Here is a 22,595-nt window from a genome sequence, read left to right on the forward strand (position 1 = left end):
TCGCGCAAATATCTTATTCTCTACCTGCAACTTATGTTAGTGATGCAATTTCATTATACCGAGCGACTACGGAAGATCCGAGATATATTAGATGGACTAACTCAGGAGAGCTTTCTATTCGAGGATAAGTGATCTAATATAATCGATCTTTTGTATGACGCTGTGAGAAAAACACCTGGAACAGTGATTGATCCTATAGGAGTTACTGAGTTTTACGAGGGCATTCATAAGTCAAATATTTCAAAACGTTTAATTAAAAATCCTGTAAGATTGACACTGTTAAAAACATTCGCTGTATTTCATACACCACCAAGTAGTTCAATGTTATCATCATCTTCACCTAGTCCTCTAAGACCTTGGATACATACTAAATAAAATATATTAACCTGATAATTTTGTTCTCATTTCATAGTATAAGCCTACAATGGAAGGTTGTACAGAAACGGTCTCTTTAGGACTTTTAGCCTATTTATCACAATAATTTTCAAAATCACCGAAAATTATCACAGCTGTATTAATTATCATAGTTATTATAATATTAGAATTATTTAATTTCCTTTTTTGGCGTTACATGCCATTACATCAAAATATTACCCAATATGGAGAAAGAACTTGAGCAGATCTATACTAACCCCGCAGACCCAGGGTCATTCGCTGGAGTTCGAGCGCTCTATAATTCAGCTCGACATAAAGGTTTAAAGGTTTCATTGGAAAAAGTAAAACAATTTCTAATAAAGCAGGATACATATACGCTGCATAAACCTGCTAGAAGACGATTCAAACGAAATCGAACTATTGTTTATGGAATTGACGAACAGTGGCAAGCGGACTTGGCAGATTTTCAGAAGCTGTCTAAATATAATTCAGGATCTCGCTACGTATTATGTATTATCGACATATTTAGCAAATACGCTATGGCTGTAGCGGTTAAAAATAAGAAAGGTGTAACAATTTTAGAAGCGTTACGTAACGTTTTTGAAAAAGGCTGTCAACCGAAAAGAATTCAAAGTGATCATGGAAACGAATTTGTCTGTCAAGAAGTGCAGAGTGAATTACAACGAAGGAACATTAAATTTTTCGCTACCCGATCAGAAATGAAAGCGTCCATTATTGAAAGATTCATTAGAAGTTTTAAATCTCGTTTATATCGCTATTTCACGCAGAATAACACCCTTAAATATATCGACGTTTTAGATGATATTATAAACGCTTATAACAATAGTTATTACAGATCAATTAAATGTAAACCCGCGGAAGTTACTCTAGATAACTCTGCTAAAATATGGAAAAATCTTTACGGTTCGGTAAATTTTTCTCCTCCGTTAACATACGCGTTTGAAATTGGAGATATTTGTAGAATAAGTAGAAATTTATCAATTTTCGATAAGAAATATAACCCGAATTTTACTACAGAATTGTTTAAAATAGCTGAGAGACTACCACGTGACCCACCTGTATATAAGCTGATGGATTTAAATTCTAACCCCATTTTAGGAGTATTCTATCGAGAAGAGGTTCAGATTGTTGGTCGAGATTTAAAAGACTGTTACTTCATAATCGAAAAAGTAATAAAAAAGAGGAAAAAATCGGACGGCCGCGTAGAACTGTATGTCAAGTGGCAAGATTACGACCCTACATTTAATTCTTGGATACAAGAAGTGGATTTAAAATGAGTTTTTACGTAACGCTACCTTCAGATTCCTCGTCATTATATTACCAAGATAATAGCGTTGGTAAATTTCGAACGTATTTAGCTGAACCGTTAAGATTTGAGGAACAGTACGAAGTTGGGTTAGCGGAAATAAGCTATCCTCGGACATGGAATAACGTTCGAAAACCTAATCTATTGGTTATTAAAGACCCTCTCGAATATGATCAAATGACTGATAACCCTTTAGTTAAAGACCCTCTCGAATATGATAAAATAATTGAAGTTCCCGCGGGTTTTTATAAAACTCCGGAAGAACTATTACATGTTATAAACGTCCACAACCAAGAAGAAGAACAAGTTACATTCGCTTATTTAAATTATTCTAATCGAATTAAAGTTAAATTGCAACCGAAAATCAGAGCTGTAATTGGCCCCGATCTATCGATTTTACTAGGTTTTAAGGATAGAAGAGATAATGATTTCACCATTTTAAATTCAATGATAACCCCCTACCCAGTTGATATGAACGCTGGGTTACATTCCTTATTCGTTTATTCTGATCTGGTTGAAAATAGCGTTGTTGGGGATAGTTTAGCACCTCTATTAAGAATCATAAGCGTCGAAGAGAAAGGCGAGTCTAATGGGAAAACAACTACAAAAATATTTTTACAACCTCATTACCTACCAGTCGTGTGTAATAATATTAAGACTATAGAGATTAATATAATAGATGATTTAGGTGAGCCAATACAGTTTCATAGTGGAAAAGCTCACGTTGTATTACATTTTAAACCCCGTAAAATGTGGACTTCACTATAAACCTTTAATCATTCAGGACACACCTTCATTCTAGCTTAAGAGAGCGAACAGTTAACATCATGAGGTCTGAATATTCACCTTCAAGAACTGATTATGAAAGTTACTATTTAAACCAGGTTGGTTTCGGTGGAATACCTGTATATAGAGGTTTAGCCGTGCAAAGAGGACATGGACTAGGAAATATATTATCTTCAGCGTTTAGATTCGCGGTACCTTTACTGAAGGAAGGCGCTACTTTTAAGTACCGGAGCGAAAGTAGCGACCGATGTTGTTAGCGGAGTCCCAATTTAAACAGCGCTTAAATCGCATTCTATTAACGCTGGAAGGGAAACTTTAGCTTCAGCAGCTGATGAAGCCATGAGACTAACATCTTCAGCTACGGATCATATTAAAAGAATGACGGGTTCCGGAAATAAAAGGAAACGAACTCAATCGAAAAACGCCATTTCAACAGCAGGCAGGATAGCGAAAGGACGGTTCCCTAAACGTTCCGATATATTCTCATAATGTCCCTTTTACACCCGCACTCAGTTGAGTGTATAAATTCCGAGCTAGATTTGTTTCAAGTACCTATGACACAATCTTCGATTATTGGTGGAGAATGGGTTGAGTATAATCCAATATCAAATATAGTTGATAACGCATCAATTACATTTTCTATCAACAGTAACTCTGAAACGTATATAGACCTTTCACAAACTTTGCTGCACGTTCGAGTTAAGGTAACTAAAGATAATGGTCAACTACCACAACCCGCGGTTCCAGGTGTTGCGGGTGGGGCCGCCGGAACTCCAGCCGACAATATCGCCCCCGAGAATTTGTTTCTTCATTCGCTTTTTAGCGACGTCCACGTATTTCTTAATGAAAGATCAGTAACACCTTCCAGTCAAAATTACGCTTATAAAAGTATGATACAAACTTTATTAACGTTCGGAGATTCTGCGAAAAAAAGTTATTTAACGAGTTCACTTTTCTATCGGGATACGCCTGGAAAGTTCGATTCATTTTTCGATAACGATGGTTTCTCTAAACGAGCGAGTTTAGCGCAAAAAGGGGCGATTGACTTGTTAGGCGTAGTCCATACTGATTTATGTCAACAACCACGCTTTTTATTAAATATGGTTGATTTGAAATTTAAATTCGATAAAAATAGAGCAGCTTTTTGCGTTCATTCCGACGTAAAATGTAAAGTGGAGATTTTATCAGCTTCCCTTTATCTGAGGAAAGTTAAAGTGATACCGGAACTATCGCTCGCTCAAGCCAAGGCGCTACAATATGGAACCGCTAAATATCCTGTAACTCGTTCGGAGTGCACCTCATTTTCTGTACCCGCTGGTTTTATGGCTAGTGTGCAAGATCATTTATTTACCGGACAAGCACCCAAGAAAGTTGTTATCGGGTTTGTGGAACAAAAAGCGTTTCTAGGAGATTTGAAAAAATCCCCGTACAACTTTCAACATTTCGATTTATCAAGCATTGGATTGTACATTGACGGTAGCAGCGTCCCTCATAAGGCGTTATCTCTAAACTTTGAGGAGAATCAATATATTCAAGCGTATTGCAATCTTTTCATTCAAACTAATCAGTGGAACGTAGATGAAGGGAATCAGATAAGTCGGGAAGATTACCCTAACGGAAATTGTTTATTCGCGTACAATTTAACCTCGGATCTTAATAACAACGCTAATCACTTGCATCTTGTAAAAAACAGTAACCTGAGATTAGAATTAAAATTTGCAAAACCGTTACCGGAGACGATTTCCATTCTAATTTACGCTGAGTTTCAAAATTTGATTGAAATTGATAAAAATCGAACCGTGATTTTCGATTACAGTAATTAATGGATTCGCTACAGATAACTAAAATTCTTGAAAAAGATTTAAGTACTAAAAGTATATTTCAAGGCGTGTTCGCGGCTGACAAGCTACCTAAATACGTAAAAATATTCCCTTCTCTATTTATTGTAAATACCGATACGAGTGCTGAACCTGGAGAACACTGGGTTCTAATATATTTTTCTAAACATAAAAATTGTGAATTTATGGATTCCTTTGGAAACCCGCCAGATTATTTTAAATTTAATGACTTTATTGAACGAAACAGTAAAACTGTAACTTTTAATTCTAATCAATTACAGAGTAATTCTAGTAATACGTGTGGAGCATTCTGTATCTATTTTGCTATACACAGGTGTAAAGGAATAGAAATGTATAACATTGTGTCTAGGTTTAAGAAAGATAAATATGTAAACGATAAAATGATTAAAGAGTTCATGTGCAAAATGTATTCAATAAAATAATTTTTTTTACAATTTATAGCAATAGCAGTTTTTTTATATATATACATAAATACAAGCATTCATTATAATTTTTCAATATCTTTATGACCGTGCGCTAATGTACGAACCCCGCAGGGTAGAATGTATCTCTTATCATCATTTGGTGATAAACAAAGTTTTCTAGTATTTAAAGTAAATAGTTCATGCTTGAAACTAGCTATACGCATCATCTCGGCTGACATGGTTTCTTGATTAAAAAGACAACGTTCATAGTCTTCGTGGCGGATGACGTTTCTAATAACGTTCATGGCAACGCCCTTACAAACCTTTTTATGGTTTAAAATTGACTCTAAAGATTTCCCCAATCGCAACGCCTTTTCTATCTCTTCAGCGGTCTTAGACTCCCCGTACAATTTAATAGAATAAAGCTTTGGACGAAGTCCTACAAAGCTTTGAATTAACTGCGAATTTGTCTCGTCTTTAAAATAACCGAGAGCTTTTTTATTCTGATTAGAATGAAGGAAATGCGAAGGTGGATAATCAGAGAAGTCAAAGCGGTTTTTATGAACTTCAAAGTCTTTATAAACATCATCCGTCTTAATGTTGTACGTTAGACTGTCTGTAAATATTTTATATATTAGTACTATTTAAATAAAAAATGCATATTAAATTAAATTACCAGTGTCTGTAAATAATAGTGATGCTTTGTCCCCGTACGTATTTTTTATGAATCCATAATGGAACCGATACATGAGCTCCTTAGATAAATCTAGAATGGTGAATCCGGTAAATATAGGCCGGTTAAGAACAATATTAGCTCTCTTCTTATGAGCGCCGGCTAACTCTTCATTAAAGATGGTAAAGTGTTCAAACTGCGGGGAACTTGTAACTTTTAACATTCTTTCTGGTTTATGAATCAATTCGAAATTTATATGCTTCCGTAAATTTTCCATTGTTTTTCTAAAGAATTAAATGAAGTAAGGGAAAAACCGCAATAAATTATTTAAATTGATTTACCCGAAAACAGAGTTAACCATTAGTTTCCAGAAATTCTTTTCAAATGAACTCTTGGATAATTTCCTCTGTTCAGTGTTGAATCTAACATATTTTTCTAACCATTTTCCTTGAGTGAAGGTTAGAGCTCGATGAACCTTGGTTATTTTCAAACCTAATTCTACATAATATTTTAAATTGCGGTAATGTACTATGTATTTCTCTTTATTATTTAAATTAGGAAAAAGTTTTGGTAGACTTTGATTCTCCTTAATATTTAATTTTCCTAAGAGATCTTTGGAGTATGGAGATAGCATATCATGTGTAATAACTTTAGATTCCGCCGCTACTGGGAGATCGTTATGTAAGTCATGCAACTCTGGAGGATATTCAAGATCCACCTGCAAAGGAAACTATTCTTTAAAAATATAATTCAATAATTATAACACTTGTTATTTACCTCTAAAATGTATCCGTTTTCAACGTTATTGGGAATACTCAGAATATTTTCACAGAGTTTGCAAATCATCCTCCTGAACCCACTGGAAGTCGCCTAGCGGTAGTGGTTCACACATAACAGCACCGTGCAAATTATTAGCATCTTCAATTAAGTTAAATTAAGTTAAGATAATTAAAATAATTTTTTTTTAAATGTAAATTACCTAAATAGCATATATAACTGCTCTCTTTAGACGAATCATATGTGTCGGGCATATATTTGTTATTCGCTTCAGAATAACGAGTTGAGATCATTGAAACACCGCCTCGAATACCTAAAAATTCAATGTAAATACAATAATATTTAAAATATCAAAAAGCGTTACCCTTTTCAATAAATAAGTGTTGATCTATATCAAGTATGAGATCGAGGCGAACATCGGTCATCTTCAAAGCTGCTTGCCAGGCTAAACCTGGTGCGGTGTAAGCGTGAGCGGGATCTAATTTATAATTAGTTATAGATAATGTTCTAAAATTTTCAAAAACGTCAGCTAAGAGCAACGCATCGCTTTTCACATAGAGGTCGGTGTATTCCCCTACGAAAACCGAGGTTAAGAGATTTGAAATATTTATACTATAGTAATTTTACCTAATGTTTGAATATTAAACGCTGTCCAAACATTTTGGGCGTGTAAATAATCAGATTCTAAAATATTTTGATTTTTCAATGAACTGAAAAACGCTTCTCTAGGTGGCAGCATCGTCTCGTCAAATTTCTTTTCATCGTCCATATACTCGTACGGGTAGACTCCCTTCCGCAAAAGCAGTTGAACTTTATCACTTTCAAAATATTTCTTAACAATCTGAAATTTACTGGCTCCTTCCAAAACGAGATTAGATACTAGAGCATCGAGGCTATCGCTTAGAAATCGATAAGAGTCTAAAAACCGAAATCTCCCTAAAAATAATAATAAAATTACTGTTAAGGTTAAATCCATAATTAAATATATTTTACCTAGTTTGAGTGAAATATAATTTTCGCTAGTGGAAGGAATACAGTCAAGTGTCTGTTCCTTAAAATGACCAATCTCCTGACATATAAGATGTAAATCGTATCTATGAAGATTTATTATTATTAGGTTTATTTCCTGGATAATTAACTTAATAAATTCACCTGCTAAGGTTATGAAGGAAAACAGGGATAAATTCTGGAACTTTCTTTTGAAGATTACAGAGGTTATGCGCTGGTCCCCTGTATTTCCCAGTGAAATGACAATGATCGCGAACCGCGGGCATATTTCCCTGGTTAAGCTGCTTCTGACAAATGTAGCAATGTGTAGCAGCTTGAAACTGTTCCTCCTCCACCGGGGTAATAATCATTGGTACATTTGTCTCAATGAGTTCCATCAACTCCTTTTCTAATTCCAAAATAGACACTAGAAATCTTCGAGTTGCATCTTGTCCTCGATAGCAATCAGTTCGAACAGGTACACCTATTAGTATCCTATTATAATTTATCTGTTAAACAAAATTTTGCAAAATAACTTACCGTTAGGTCCTACAAGTACCGAAGAATACGCACAACTGATATGCATGTTTACTTTGCTGGTATTTGTATCGGGATCTAGATCACATCCTTGAACTCTCGGTAGGATTGCTTCAAAATAGGCGTAAAATACATACTGCACCTAATAATTTAATTTCATTAAGAGTTAAATTAAATAATTTTTATTTTTACCTTTTCTGTCCACACATATTTATCAAAATAAAGCGTCTTCTTCTTGGTAGGGAAAACTGTTTTTTGGACGCCGTGGGTGGCGCATTCTTCGATATGTGCATCACGTCGCTGTTCCGCGTGGTTTCCACTGAATCGGTGAAGACACATCCTAATAGAGAAAATAATTAGTAGATTGCAAACTAATATATTGGAAACTAAATTACCTGCAATAATAACTTGTACTTCTGTGTTTTGTTAGATGCTGTAGCAGTTTTCCTAGGTCTCGTATAAGACAGTAATGTCTATTCCCATCGTCAATATCTTTAGTTTCATCGGTGATGTATAGCAAATCAACCTCCCTTTCCTTACCACACTTGTTGGCGCTTACGTAAAGAGGGAATATATCTCCCGAGAAGCCAAAAACAGATATTGATAAATTATTCATTAATTCAAATTTTTTAAGTTCCGTAGCGTTTAATTTGAAAGGGAAAGATATATCACTGGTATCAAGTTCATTTTCGTAAGGTGTATATTTCGAAACACGGTTAGCGTTTTGAGTCAAAGGAACTGGCTGAAGCTTAGCTAGAATTGACCAGAGAAAACATTTATCATCATTTTCGTTTCTAATATTAAGAATCGCACGATGTTGACAGAGTTTTTTAGTAGTTCCATATACGATGACCCCCGTAGCGGCTGGTAAGATGCTACATTTAATTCTACATACAGAATACGATCAATTACCCAACCCGATCCTGTTAAAAATATAATGTTTTATTTCAAAATATAACTTATAAATTTTAGTACATACCTGTCGCTTCAAAGTTTTCCGCTGCTGACTGTATTGTTTCAATGCAGTCGTTCAGCTGGTTTTCAATGACATCGAGCGTTAATGTTGTTTGCATAGTGCTCCGGAAGTAGGGTCGTACTTCCGCTCTTTGTTCCACACCTCCTAAAGGTCTCATATACACAGATCTTACGAGTAGGAACCACTTAATTCCACGTTTACTAGCCAGTCTTTCCATTAGAAATTTACGGAAAGCGGCTCGGTAACGTCCAATAAACATCCCTGCATCAATATCATAGTCTTCAGCATTGTAACGGATAGAGGCTAGCGTATCATTCAAGGCTTGGACCATACTTGGGGATGCTGGTGGTGTTTCATCAAGTATTGGTGAGGCGGGAACAGGTGATGGTGTTAGGTTGTCGGGTAAAGCTGATGTAGATGGCTGTGTACGGGTAGATTCCAATTGAATGTCTTGAAGCAAACTAGGTGACGGTGGACGGGTTGGTGATGGCGAACGTTGCATTGGCGACGGTGTGCGAGACAGGTTCATAGGTTCGGAAGGGCCGGGTGCGTTCAAGTCATGAGTTCGTTGATGGTTCTTAAAATATTCCAATCTAGCAACAGTCTTACCACATACTTCACAGATAAACTTATGTCTATCACCGTGTACTTCTCTAACATGCCGATTTAAATTTGATTTGATAGAAAAACTTTTCGCGCACGTAGGACACGTATACTGAGCTTTATTCATCTTGAATATAGCTATCGCAGTTAACCGTGGAATGACCTCCCACAACCCTATACAACCCTTTTATAGGATATTCAAGTATCATTTGAGAATGATACGTTTCTCATACTTAAACTTTAGATATTCGTTTGAAATACTCGTGAGATAGGTTCAAGTGCCAAGCGTATTTAAGTACTACAATGATATTAAAATGAAATTTAAAAATATTTCCATTCTACGTCATTTTAACAGCGAATATTCAATGACGTCAAAACACTCCATGTTTTAAATTCAAATTAACCGCGTCCCCCGTAGGTTCAAGTGCCAAGTATATTTAAGTACCACTTACGTGATAATGATATTAAAATGAAGTTTAAAAATATTTCCATTCTACTTTAACAACGAATATTCCATTACGTCAAAACACTCTTAAATTCAAATTAACCGCGTCCTCCGGGGTAATCTGCGCACGCGCCGCCCAGGTTATCAATTTTTACATCATTTCAACTTATTCCGTACGATAAAACTTGATAAGATATACGTTCAAGTATCTTTCGAGATAAGCGTAGATAAATGAACAAGTTGGCCTGGACATAATATGTTGATATACGGGAAAACAAATCGTCGCGAGGAATACCATAAATACATTGACTTTTCGATGATTTTACCCCCATTTCACCCCTTAAATCCTGGATCCTCGATCCTCGATCCTGGGATCGATGTGTCGACCTCACTTTCCTTCTACTAGTACGAATTCATTCGGGCAGATAATGTAACGTAGAAAATCTCAGGTTAATCGGATACAAATTACCTAACTTATTGCACCATGATTTATATTTGTATCCGCCATTTCATAAAATGGCGTGGTTTTTCTATCGAAATCTAAAAATCTGTTTACATCGTTCAGATAATGTAATGTAGAAATTTTAAGATTTATTGGCGAAAATATATGGCACTTATCATGGCATAAGTTTTACAAATATTTTGTATTGTACCTAAAATTTCGACCTATTTATTCAAATTAGCTCGAGTTCACCCAAAATGGTTTTTATTCCCCCCTATTTGTCCAAAGAAATCCAAAAATGTAAAATTTACTATTTTTTTTAATTTTTTTAAAATTAATATATTTTTGCTACATCAAAGATTGCAACATTGCACCCTCAGCTCGACGAAGGAGGAGGTGGTTTGACAGTATAAGAGCTAACTTACGGCAAAAAGCATCCTATAATAATAGCAAAAGCAAATCGCTTCTCCGAATTAATCTTAATGAGAAGTCACCTGGATACACTGCACGGAGGAGTGCGAGAGACTATTACGCAAACCAGAGAAACATTCTGAATTGGTTCTGGTAGGCAATTAGCAAAAAACGTAATTAGCAGTTGCATAAAGTGCAGAAAAATGAAAGCAAAGCCTCTTGTAGCACCAGTAGTTCCTCTTCCTGCGGATAGAATGAGAGAATCGAAACCGTTTGAAATTATTGGAATAAATTTCGCGGGACCGTTATTCATACGTTAAACTAATGGCCCGCCAGAAAAAGCCTACATTTGGCTCGTGTCACTAGGGCAATTCATTTAAAATGAGTATCATCGTTAAGAACAGATGAGTTTCTCTTGGCGTTCCGTGGAGTAGTAGCGAGAAGGGGCATTTCATCGGTGGTCTATACCGAAAATAACATTTCACAGAACGAAAAAGGACTTAAAACTAATTTGGAAATGCTTGGATAGCGCAGAACTAAAACAATATTTTGGAGTGAATGGTATTACATGGAAATTTATAGCAGAACACCCAGCTTGGTTGGGGGGGGGGTCGTAGGAGCGATTAGTACGCTGTACCCAAACCACTTTAAATCAAGTTCGCCAAGAAGGCGATGATATTATTTCATTGCACGGCTCTCAATTAAACCGTTATTTATCAAGCAGAGATTGGCATTCTAATATACCTATTATATAAAGTTTAACTGTGTTAAATTGGTTTCTTTAAAATTTAATTTAACAACACTCTATAGTACAAACGTTTTTACTATAGGGTGTTTTTAAAATTAAAGCCCGCAACCTTCTGAACGCCAGAAGCCAACGCTGTGTAATCCCCACGCCCCAGCCGCGAAGAAAAATTTCGTATACTTTTTCCAAGTTATACACGATGATTTTATTAAATTAAAAGTTGGTTTTAATCAATAAAATAATGTAAATATAATTTTTGTACTTTGCATCTACATTTCGATTGAGAGTAGGTTATTTAACCATTTGATTATGTCTTTAAAGGAGAGAAGGGGGAGGGGAATGGCGAAGTCTAAGGACAGACGGTCTATATATATGTCGGGAAATTAGTCCGTACTATTCGACGCGTTGCCTGCTTATACACTATACAGTAAGGTTATTACAATACGTTTGGCGCGGTTTCCGGGTTTCATACTATTATCACGGTTTATAAATTTACACAGGTTTGACTTTTTGTACCTTCATCATACGTGCTAGCGTTTTGAGCCTCTTAAGTTCTTCTGACAGGCAACCCTGTTGTCTACTATGCTACTGGTACGCCCTCTTATGTAATATTTTAAAAATTTCATCTAAAAAATATTTCATAAAAAATAAGAATAGAAAATTAAAAATTAAGTTCTTTGAAACCTAGAAATAAAAAGAAATTTCTGGTAATTTAGAGGGGATCTTTATATATTAAGTGCCACCCCGCCTAAGCTCACGCACTGAAGTTTTGCGAAAGACGCTAAAAATGGCCAATTTCAAAAAAATTCGTTTTGATAGAAATAATTTTGACGCCAAAACCAAATTTGACAGATACCTTTATATACGTAAGAAGGTGCTTATTTGAAATTGTCGTTGAAATTGGATGAGGCATATTTCGTTAAATAAAGGATAAGTGCCACCCCTCTATCCAGCTCGTACAGCGCAGTTTTGCGAAAAACGCGAAAAATGGCCAATTTAAAAAAATTTGCTTTGATATAAATAATTTGGTCGCCAACACCAAATTTAATAGGGACCTTTCTATGTGCAAGGAGGTGCTTATTACAAATTTTTATTGAATTCTGAGATGGACCCCTTTGTAAAAACCATGGTTTGCACTACCCCCAAACAGCTTTTATTTCAAAAACTAGAGCCCATAGAGTAAATTGGAAGCCAAATTCTGAATCTGTAGGTCTCTATAGCTAAGAATACCAATTGCCATATTTTGAAGAGTTTTACGAATCATGTTACTGAAAAAAATGTTTATTAAGTAACAAAACTCTAGCCAAAATGCATGAAATTTAAAAAATCATAACATTTAAAATTTTTAAAATTAGCCCGCTAAATTCCAGGAGGCTTCATATTTAGGGTAAATAAACCAGGGAAAAAATTTTGGGCGAAATCCGTCACTATCGAGTAACAACGCTTGACGATTTCACGTTGAATGACCCTTATAAAAATCTAAGACAAGCTTAATGAGACGAGGGTGACTATTTGTATACTTTTGTGGCGGAGGACCTCGTTTCTTCCCCCCCCCCCCAAAAAATAAGTTGTATGGCGATAACGAGCCAGTTGTTGGCAAGCCAACCGCTGACGAGCCAAACGCTAAGGAACCAACCGCTGAGGAAACCGAACCAACTGTTTAATATATTACCTATGTATATATTTTTCGATTTAATTTACCCTATGTATATGTATATATTTTTCTATTTAATTTACCCTATGTATATGTATATATTTTTCTATTTAATTTAACCTATGTATATGTATATATTTTTCTATTTAAATTAACCTAAATATATGTATATATTTTTCTATTTAAATTATCCTAAATATATGTAAAGATTTTGTATATTTAACTAACCTAAATGTATATGTAAAGTTTTTTTGTATTTAATTTAACCTATACACTCTAAAACACATCAGTCGACTTTGAATGTTCGAGCATTCATTGGCTTGCCACTGTGGGGGCTAGCTTTATCAAAAAAAATTGAAAGCATTTAAGCTCGTTCAAAAATGAATGCTAGTCGAGCTCTCAAATTTGAACGCATTTAAACGCGTTCAAAAATGAATGCTTGTAGTGCGATCAAATTTGAACGCATTTAAACGCGTTCAAAAATGAATGCTTGTAGAGCGATCAAAATTGAAGATAACCAATACCTTCAGTATTCTTAAACAAGCAAAACAAATAGACGTATAAAGGATAAGTGGGTTTGTATACCGATAGGGGGCCCCCGCGGGCGGGGGAAACGGTGGTGAAACAGGCCCCCGTGGGGGTAAGCATTCCCCCGCTTTCCCCCCATTTGCGACATTATTCGGCGGGGTCAAAAGGTTAGCTGATTTACGAGGTCAATAGGTTAGATGATTTACGATGTTATAACCCCTCATAAAACCCTAGGTGGTAACCCCCCATTTTAGGTCAATAGGTTAGATGATGTCGCTATTCGGCAGGCGGTGTGAACTGACACGATGTTATGCAAACAGCTATAAACCGTTAAATATATCCGTCAAAACCTATCCGTCATAGTGAATGTAGCCCTAAGGCACCTGTCTTTCGAGGTGGTAATAAATAGTTCAATGGGTTTTCGCCGACAAACACTTTCCCCCAGTATTTTCAAACACTTTCCAGCTTATATATGGGCCCCAAGGGGTGTAAAAGGGTAGCGTAAAATAGCGGGGCGGTCCTCGCTAAAAGTGTTTTGGCAAAAAAAAAAGAGTCGAGTGTATACAAATTATAAGGTTTTATTTATACATTCAAAGTTACAGTACATTAAGCGGATGAAAAAAACGCTTAAAGATAAAACAATATAGTTTTAATATATTTATGGTTTGTAGATACCATAGTGAACAAATTGTAAAAGTTAAATACACAAAACATATTTTGGTTGGCAACTGTTTCTTTAAAATCTTCAATGATTTTAAATGCTGTTACGTAATTGGACGCATAGCGTAAAATGGTATCATACCTTTCATGTTCATCCGATAGAAATAAATTGTTGGGTGCGCATGGTTCTTTATACATTATTTCGTAACTTTTACGATAATTATCGGTTATAACGTAACCCATTAATTCAAAGAGTTTTTGGTTCACTTTAAGGAGTTGAATGTGCGAATTAATGAAATATTTGAGTCTGTCCAATTCTCGAGTTTCAGGCGCTTTGATTACGACCGACGCTTCGAATATCGTACTTTGCAAGGTTAATTTTTTTTTGGTCAGACATGGCGGCGGTCACTAGCGCATCAGATAGCGGGAACGGTGATCGAAAGGGGAGCCTTTGTGGATCATTTATTTGTTCCCAGTGCCCGTATAAATCGTCCAAGGCGCGCAAAGACATCTCAAAGACCTGGTGTGGGATTTTATTCCATAGAGCTACAGATATATCGAGCTCAGACGTAAAACCCGTAGTAACGAAAAGCTCGGCTGAAAGTGAATACCGAGGGTTAATTTTCCGCTGAGTCGGGTCAAATTTAGACATTTTAGTTATCTACACAGCTTCGTTTAGACATGATGCTCGAGAAACGGTTTGTAGTGTACTGCCGATGTATGATGGGCATGAATGCCTTATATATAGCGATAATAATTTGATGACGTAATCAGGATGACGCAATGGGTTGACTCAATAACTCACGCGATTAGTCAAATTTTGCGGTGTTATGTGTATAGCGACACCCATATTGGTAAACCAAAGAGATAGAAATTCTACAAGTCCCGGTAAAGGGTAGACAATGATTTATCGATAGTTGGAGCATCCCCCCCTTTAGCGTCCCTATTAGGTAGGGGTGGTGGAATCATCTGACATGATGTTATGCAAACAGCCAGTAACTATAAACCCGAGTAATAGGCCTACTTACCTATAAGTCAATGGGTCCCTCATTATTTCTCAACCACTTGTCAAAGCCCTATCCGTCGCTGTCAAACACTTTTCTCAGCGTGCGAGTGGAATCTTTGGTGGTGTTATGTAATAAATCCAAGTTGTTCAATGGGTCGAGCCTTTTGTGTATCTATTCATAACTATTTTCACCGACAAACACTTTCCCCTTGTAACATTATTTTCAAACACTTTTACTACGAGCAAAGCTATCCGTCTTACGGAATAACCCCCCTAAGGGGCAAAAGGTAGTGAATTGCCCTTAGCCACGTACGTAAAATAGACACAGCGGGTGTCCCCCCTTGCTAGCTAAAAGTGTCGTTTTGGTAAAAAAGGGCCGAGTGTATTATAAAAACGGTTTATTTTTCGACGACATTCTATGATTTGTAGAGACCATGGCGAATAAATTTAAAAAGTGGCCCCCAACTTTTTACATCAGGTGTGGATTCTTAGCGCTAAAATGGTTATAACAAACGAGTGTTCCCAACAAAAATGTTTTTTTGCTGGTAGAATTTTATGGGGGCCCATAAACTAGTAGTGGGAATAGAACCTCTTAACTATTTCAGTTTAACTACGCGGGATTCTCATAGATTTTTGTTTTTACATCCCAAATGGCCCTACGTAAGGGGGGGCAAAGTGTGTAAGGTGGGTCCTTTTGGGTATAAAAACCCAGGGATTTGGTCCCTAAGACATCACAACTCTGTTCTTTTTTTGTATCCAACCAAGTCCACTAGAAATCCATCTCCGCTGTTCTCGGATGAGCACGTAGCCATGTAAGTTTTTATCAATTTTTATGTTTTTAGCTTGGTGATCTATTCCAAAATTAAATGGTAACCCTGTATGCGTAACAATTTCAATATGCAAGATACTCGAGAATGGTAAAATAGTCTATATTTAAATTTAAAGTGCGAAAACTATATTTGTATAGTCGAAATGAATTTTAACATATTAAAAGCAGAATGCATCTTTCTGACAAGAGTCTTACCCATCATACATACACCATCTAATCTTGAATCTATGTTTAACAATTGGATGAATTCATGTGTACGAAAGGTTCTTTTTAAACGTAACTTAGTACATTAATTGAGTATTTTGAAATATTGGAATATCGGAATTTTTTTGATGTATTTAAAGTAGAGTTAAGATGTTTTTATAGTATTTTCTATGTATTTGCATATCTGAACTTGAGGTTCAATTTTGGGTATATGCACCACTTACTTGCTAATGATATTAAAATGAAGTTAACGTCAAGAACGTCGAGGATTTAGACTGTCCTAAATTATCTACCATTCTTTGTATAAGTGCTCCTAAACATTGTCATTTTCACCGTGACCCTAATAATTGCGCCGTTGTGAAATCTCACAAAATCGCTGTGTGGTACCGAAAAATCGTGTGTAAGAAAATATAAGTCGTTTTAATATTATTTTTGCTACTTTTTCATCACATTGGTTTTACGTTATGTCTGTTTTCTAAAATTACGTTTCTTAAATAGCGTAACGTATTAAAGTTGAATAAAGAGTTTTTAATTTAATTTTAATTTTAGTGTTTTTATAATATCTTTCTGACTATATGTGTATTGTTTAACTTCTTTCATTTTTAAAAATGTAATTGCTGGATTTAAATAAAGCGTGAAAATTATTAGTTTCGAAATGATATTTACAAATCTTATCCAATCTAAAGTCCATCGTTCGGGTATTAGTAAGTATTTCATACAAACTAACTTAATTAAGTATTTTTAGAAGTGAAGAGAAACACATTGTGAAAAACCAAATGAAAAGAGACTTTAAACGGTTTTAAAAATCTTAATATATCTATTTAAAAAATCCAACGTTTCGGAGGAACTGTTCCTCCTTCTTTCATCCCAGCATGTATCCCCTTTTATCCTGGTTTCTCTCCAAAAATAGCCAAAAATCTTAAATCAGTAGGTCTCGATCCTATTTATCACCCACCGCCCAAATTGTCAGCTTTATTATGTAATAACAAAGAACCAACTGCCCTCCTCGACAAGGCAATCATTTATAAAATCTCCTGTGATTGTGGTGATTATTACATTGGGCAATGCCGTAGCCCATTTCACCAAAGGCTTAAAGGGCAGAAAAATATAAACAACCCGTACAATAATTCTCCCCTCAACGAACACCTTCGTGTTTTTGGACCATAATGCTAGGTGGGACTCAATAGACATACTAGCTCAACCCAAAATTACATAAAACTCATTTTAATGTACGCGAATCCATCGAAATTTAAAAAAATAAATCTGCGCAATGTTTAAACCGTGACGATGGTCTCTTCAACTTATACACGTTTTCTCCACTTTTTAAACGTGTTTATGGGTCTCACCCTCTCACACACACAACAAACCAATTCCTCCTCTCGCAGAATCCACCATTCCGACAATAGTAGCCTCGAGCGCGAACGGAGATATTGAGCCCGTTGCTCATATAACACTTCGACGGGGTCGACTCGCCTTTGAGAAAAAACGCTCGCGGCTAAAGAACAGTAGCCTCCACTATATGTATAAAGCGCATAAATATTTTTTCGTCCCAAAGTTTTACCATCGTACTGTCAGACTTGTAAAAATCCCTGAAGAAGGAGGAACAGTTTCTCCGAAACGTTCGATTTTTTAAATAAATATATTGTGAATTTTAAAAACGGTTAAAGTACTTTTCACTAAGTATTTTTAAATATTTGAATATCGGAATTGTATTTTGCCGCGTTAAAAGTAGAGTTTAGATGTATAGTCGTTTTAAGAAATACTCGTGATAAAGGTTCAAGTGCTAAGCATATTTAAGTACTACAATGATATTAAAATAAAGTTTAAAAATATTTCCATTCTACGTTACTTTAACAACGAATATTCTATGACGTCAAAACACTCAAATCCATGTTTCAAATTCAAATTAACCGCGCAAAACACTTAAATCTATGTTTTCATTTGATTTTTAAATTAACCGCGAAGCGCCCCCCGAGAAATCCGCGCCCCAGACCGCGTCCCCCCAGGGGAAATCAGCGCACGCGCGCCGCCCTGAAGTTCGTTAACTGTGGTAGTTGAAACATCTGTATAGAAACTTCAGATTGAATGTTATTTTAACAATTTTAACTGTTGAAAATGGTAACGTTTGTTATAAGCTTGTTGAGATAGCTATAGTCGACTGATATGTGTTCATAATGTCTTATGGGAAACCAAAGTCATTTTAAAATTTGTTTCAGCTTCAATTTTAAATATATCTAATTAAACAAAATAAAAGAAAGAAAGAAATAAAAAATGTAAAAATCATAGTTTGAAATTATAGTCGTTGTCGGAATTCGCGAACATATAGGGTCTTCTATCTAAGGCGATACCACCTTTGAGGTCGGGGATGGTTAACTTTTATTCAATAGATAAAGCTCTCAAAATTATTCGTAAAACGTTTTGATCAAGTAATTTATATTTCTGTATTATCCGATTACGCGCACCTCAGGTTATGACTTTTTACGCATTCTATCTGTTTGTATTTGGATTTTTTAGCCATTTCTATCTGGGTTGAAAAGGAACGAGTGGGCTCGAAAAAGCTTCCCCAATATTCTTTTTAATAAAAGTTTATTTTAAACCATGTATCTGTCTCTATAGTATATTACTTACTATTTACTAGTTTAAATTAACCATGGTAAAATTTTGCGTTTAGTCAGTACTTACTATTATCATTAAACTACGTTAGTCATAACTTACTATTAGCGTTTAGCTACTTTAGGCATTACCTATTATTATCTTAAACCTCCACGAGTTATTATAGAAAGGGGAAGTATTTGCGTCGACTGTCGCCGTTATGTCCTTTTTGCCCTAGTGGAAACCAGCCTTTAAGAGCTTTAACAATTTAACGGTATACGTTTTCGACAATACGACAAGTTCGCATTAACTTACGATGGACGACGTTACCTTTTTTTGGGTATGAACGAATCTTTTCTCTGTCAAACCGAAAAAATAAATTCCGTTTTAATACTTTATTGAAACAGGTCTGCTCGTAACTTCCAACAAAACTAACTCGGTTTGGAATTATTATTATTATTACTAAAATATTCAGTGGATTAATTAGTGATACAATCTAACTAATCTGAAGTTTCAAGTAATAAAAGTGCAATATGTGTAGTTACAAATGTTTATATGACGGTTAGATTTATTTATTTATTTAGTTATTTATTTAAGAGACATACCTACGAAGCTGGAACGATTTACATGTAAGCATCACGATATGTGCTTTAGCTGATTGGGTGAATGATTAGCGCGATATTTTGCAGATATGTTAATGTAACTGCAATGCGTTAACCGACGCCTTGTTAAATAAAATATTATACATAGTTTATATACCATTAATATATTAGCATCTCTGTATAATGTAAGTTGCGAAAATCACAGTGCGCGTAAAACTCAGACATTATATAGTGACTAGAAAAACAATATAGCATAGTGAACAAGTTGGCCTGAACACAATATGTTGATATACGAAGCCCTTCCCACCTCGCCGTAGCCCGGGCGGCGCGCGTGCGCTGATTTCCACTGGGGGGACGCGGTCTGGGGCGCGGATTTCTCGGGGGGCGCGTCGCGGTTTTATTTAAAAATCAAATTAAAACATAGATTTAAGTGTTTTGCGCTGTTAATTTGAATTTGAAACATGGATTTGAGTGTTTTGACGTCATAGAATATTCGTTGTTAAAGTAACGTAGATGGGAAATATTTTTAAACTTTATTTTAATATCATTGTAGTACTTAAATATGCTTGGCACTTGAACCTATATCACGAGTATTTCTTAAAACGACTATACATCTAAACTCTACTTTTAACGCGGCAAAATACAATTCCGATATTCAAATATTTAAAAATACTTAGTGAAAAGAGACTTTAACCGTTTTTAAAATTCACAATATATTTATTTAAAAAATCGAACGTTTCGGAGAAACTGTTCCTCCTTCTTCAGGGATTTTTACAAGTCTGACAGTACGATGGTTAAACTTTGGGATGAAAAAATATTTATGCGCTTTATACATATAGTGGAGGCTACTGTTCTTTAGCCGCGAGCGTTTTTTCTCAAAGGCGAGTCGACCCCGTCGAAGTGTTATATGAGCAACGGGCTCAATATCTTCGTTCGCGCTCGAGGCTACTATTGTCGGAATGGTCGATTCTGCGAGAGGAGGAATTGGTTTGTTGAATTGTTGTGTATTATAAAACCACTGGGCGAGTGAAAATTTGGCGCCCCCAATATAAGCTAATTTGTTTTTCAAATCATATTTTGTCGCCCCTATACCCTAAACACGACAGTGGAGCCCGGGGCCTTCCCTGTCCCCTACGGTTTCTACGCCCCTGATGAAAGTAACCAAACCGCAATCAGCTTTTAAAATACAAGTTATCTATATTGTGCACGATAACATTTTTGTTGTCAAGTCAATCGCTAAACTTCTGAACAATATTACACTTTAATAAGCCTTGGAATCCGAGGCTTAAACCATGTTCATTTTTACACCTCGAAAGCGCTTCGAATCGCTCTGAAGCGGTTTCTGGTAAATGTGAACACGGTGTCTGCTAATTAGCAGACGAAAATCCAGTAGTTAAGCGAGCTTCTCGCGTTGGCCGCTAGAAAGCTCTATGGTAGCCTAAATGGCTTATTGTTTTAGCGAAATGTAAGATGGTAGGGTGGACACCTCTGGTTGAGTTGTCATGGAACAAAAATATTAAATATACCAACACCTTTAATAATTGAAATCTATTGGTTGACAAGCAATTATAATGGAAAACTATGGCTTTTAACAAATAAACTTCTTTTCTATGCTATAAAGCTGCAAATTCGAATAACTATTGATAAATAACTTTAATCTTAACAAAATATATGCCTTTTCAAAAATGAATGTTGGCAATTAAATTTGAACACCTAAATAGAACTATTTCAAATTTGAGTGTTAGTGGTATTTTTCAATGCTAACATGATTAATTATCAACAATACATTTTGGCAATTAAATGAGAACGCACATACAAGGCTATTTCAAATTTGAGTGTTACTGGCATTTTTGAATGCTAACATTATTAATTATCAAAATTGAATGGTGATATTTAATTTTGAGCGCCAATATGAAGAAGCAATCAATGTTGAGTTATAGTTGTTAAATTTGAACTCCAATATTAAGAGTTGGTCAAATTTGAATAGTAGTAGTTAATTTTGAAAGCTAATACGAAGGATTTTTCAAAACTAAATGTTGTTAGTTAAATTTGAGAGGCAATTGAATGCTTTTTTTACAGTGTATGTAAATGTAAAGATTTTTTTGTATTCTATTTAACCTACGTATATATTTTTCTATTTGACACTATTTAATTTAACCTATGTACGTATTTTTTCTTTATTAAATAAACTAGTGATTTGTTTAGGTATATTTGCCAAATTTCTAATGATAAAATGCTTTAACATTGAAGCTTTAAAGTTTCTTTTATCATTCGAAATGTGGCTTATCATAATTTGGCAAATATACCTAAAAAGATCATTATTTTGGTTACACTAATTATAAAAAACAAGGTGATTAAGGAATCTGTAAAAATATTTGTTATTTCAGGGCATACGTTGTTAGCATCGCGTATTACTCCGATAAGTGTCAAACTTATTTGTGTCACACTTATATGTTAGTTCAGGTCATACGTTGTAAGCATCGCGTATTACTCCGATAAGTGTCACACATATTTGTAACTTCAGGTAATACGTTGTAAGCATCGCGTATTACTCCGATAAGTGTCACACTTATTTGTTACTTCAGGTCATTCGTTGTAAGCATCAAGTATTACTCCTATAAGTGTCTCACTTATTTGTTACTTCAGGTCATACGTTGTAAGCATCGCGTATTACTCCGATAAGTGTCACATTTATTTGTTACTTTTGGTCATATTAGAATGGCCTCCGATAAGTGTCACACTTATTTGTTACATCAGGTCATATTAGAACGGCCTTGGAAAATGTCAGAGAGAAATTCATGACCTCCGATAAGTGTCACACTTATTTGTTACTTCAGCTCATACGTTGTAAGCATCGCTTATTACTCCAATAAGTGTCACACTTATTTGTTACTTTCGGTCATATTAGAACTGCCTCCGATAAGTGACACACTTATTTGTTACTTCAGGTCATACGTTGTCAGCATCGCACGTCACACTTATTTGTTACTTCAGGTCATTCGTTGTAAGCATCGCACGTCACACTTATTTATTACTTTCGGTCATATTAGAACGGCCTCCTATAAGTGCCACACTTATTTATTACTTTAGGCCATATTAGAACGGCCTCCTATAAGTGTCACCCTTATTTATTTATTTGTTACTTCAGCTCATACGTTGTAAGCATCACCTAT

The 22,595-nt window shown here is 35.4% G+C and overlaps 1 protein-coding gene across 1 annotated transcript; it reads right to left on the reverse strand.

Moving 5' to 3' along the window:
* Nucleotides 1-6,250: 6,250 nt before the first annotated feature.
* LOC149937507 (uncharacterized) lies at nucleotides 6,251-9,280 on the reverse strand. Its single transcript, XM_090153804.1, has 8 exons — nucleotides 9,035-9,280; nucleotides 8,734-8,962; nucleotides 7,354-7,623; nucleotides 7,195-7,295; nucleotides 6,829-7,137; nucleotides 6,566-6,679; nucleotides 6,404-6,514; nucleotides 6,251-6,342 (listed from the first exon to the last, which is right to left on the reverse strand). The coding sequence occupies exons 1-8, from the start codon at nucleotides 9,228-9,230 to the stop codon at nucleotides 6,251-6,253; spliced, it is 1,422 nt and encodes a 473-aa protein (XP_090009930.1). The 5' UTR covers nucleotides 9,231-9,280.
* Nucleotides 9,281-22,595: the final 13,315 nt, after the last annotated feature.

The sequence above is a fragment of the Leiobunum rupestre genome, chromosome 7, assembly GCF_980474605.1.
Source record: "Leiobunum rupestre chromosome 7, qqLeiRupe1.1.hap1, whole genome shotgun sequence".
Taxonomy (NCBI): Eukaryota; Metazoa; Arthropoda; class Arachnida; order Opiliones; family Sclerosomatidae; genus Leiobunum; species Leiobunum rupestre.

Excerpts from the sequence above, each read along its gene's own strand:
- LOC149937507 (XM_090153804.1), bottom strand. The coding sequence starts at position 9,230 with ATGAACCTGTCTCGCACACCGTCGCCAATGCAACGTTCGCCATCACCA. Across the intron at positions 7,296-7,353 it reads TTCCTTCATAACCTTAGCAG|ATACGATTTACATCTTATAT; the intron begins GTGAATTTATTA and ends AAATCTTCATAG. Across the intron at positions 6,680-6,828 it reads GTTTAATATTCAAACATTAG|ATCCCGCTCACGCTTACACC; the intron begins GTAAAATTACTA and ends ATTATAAATTAG.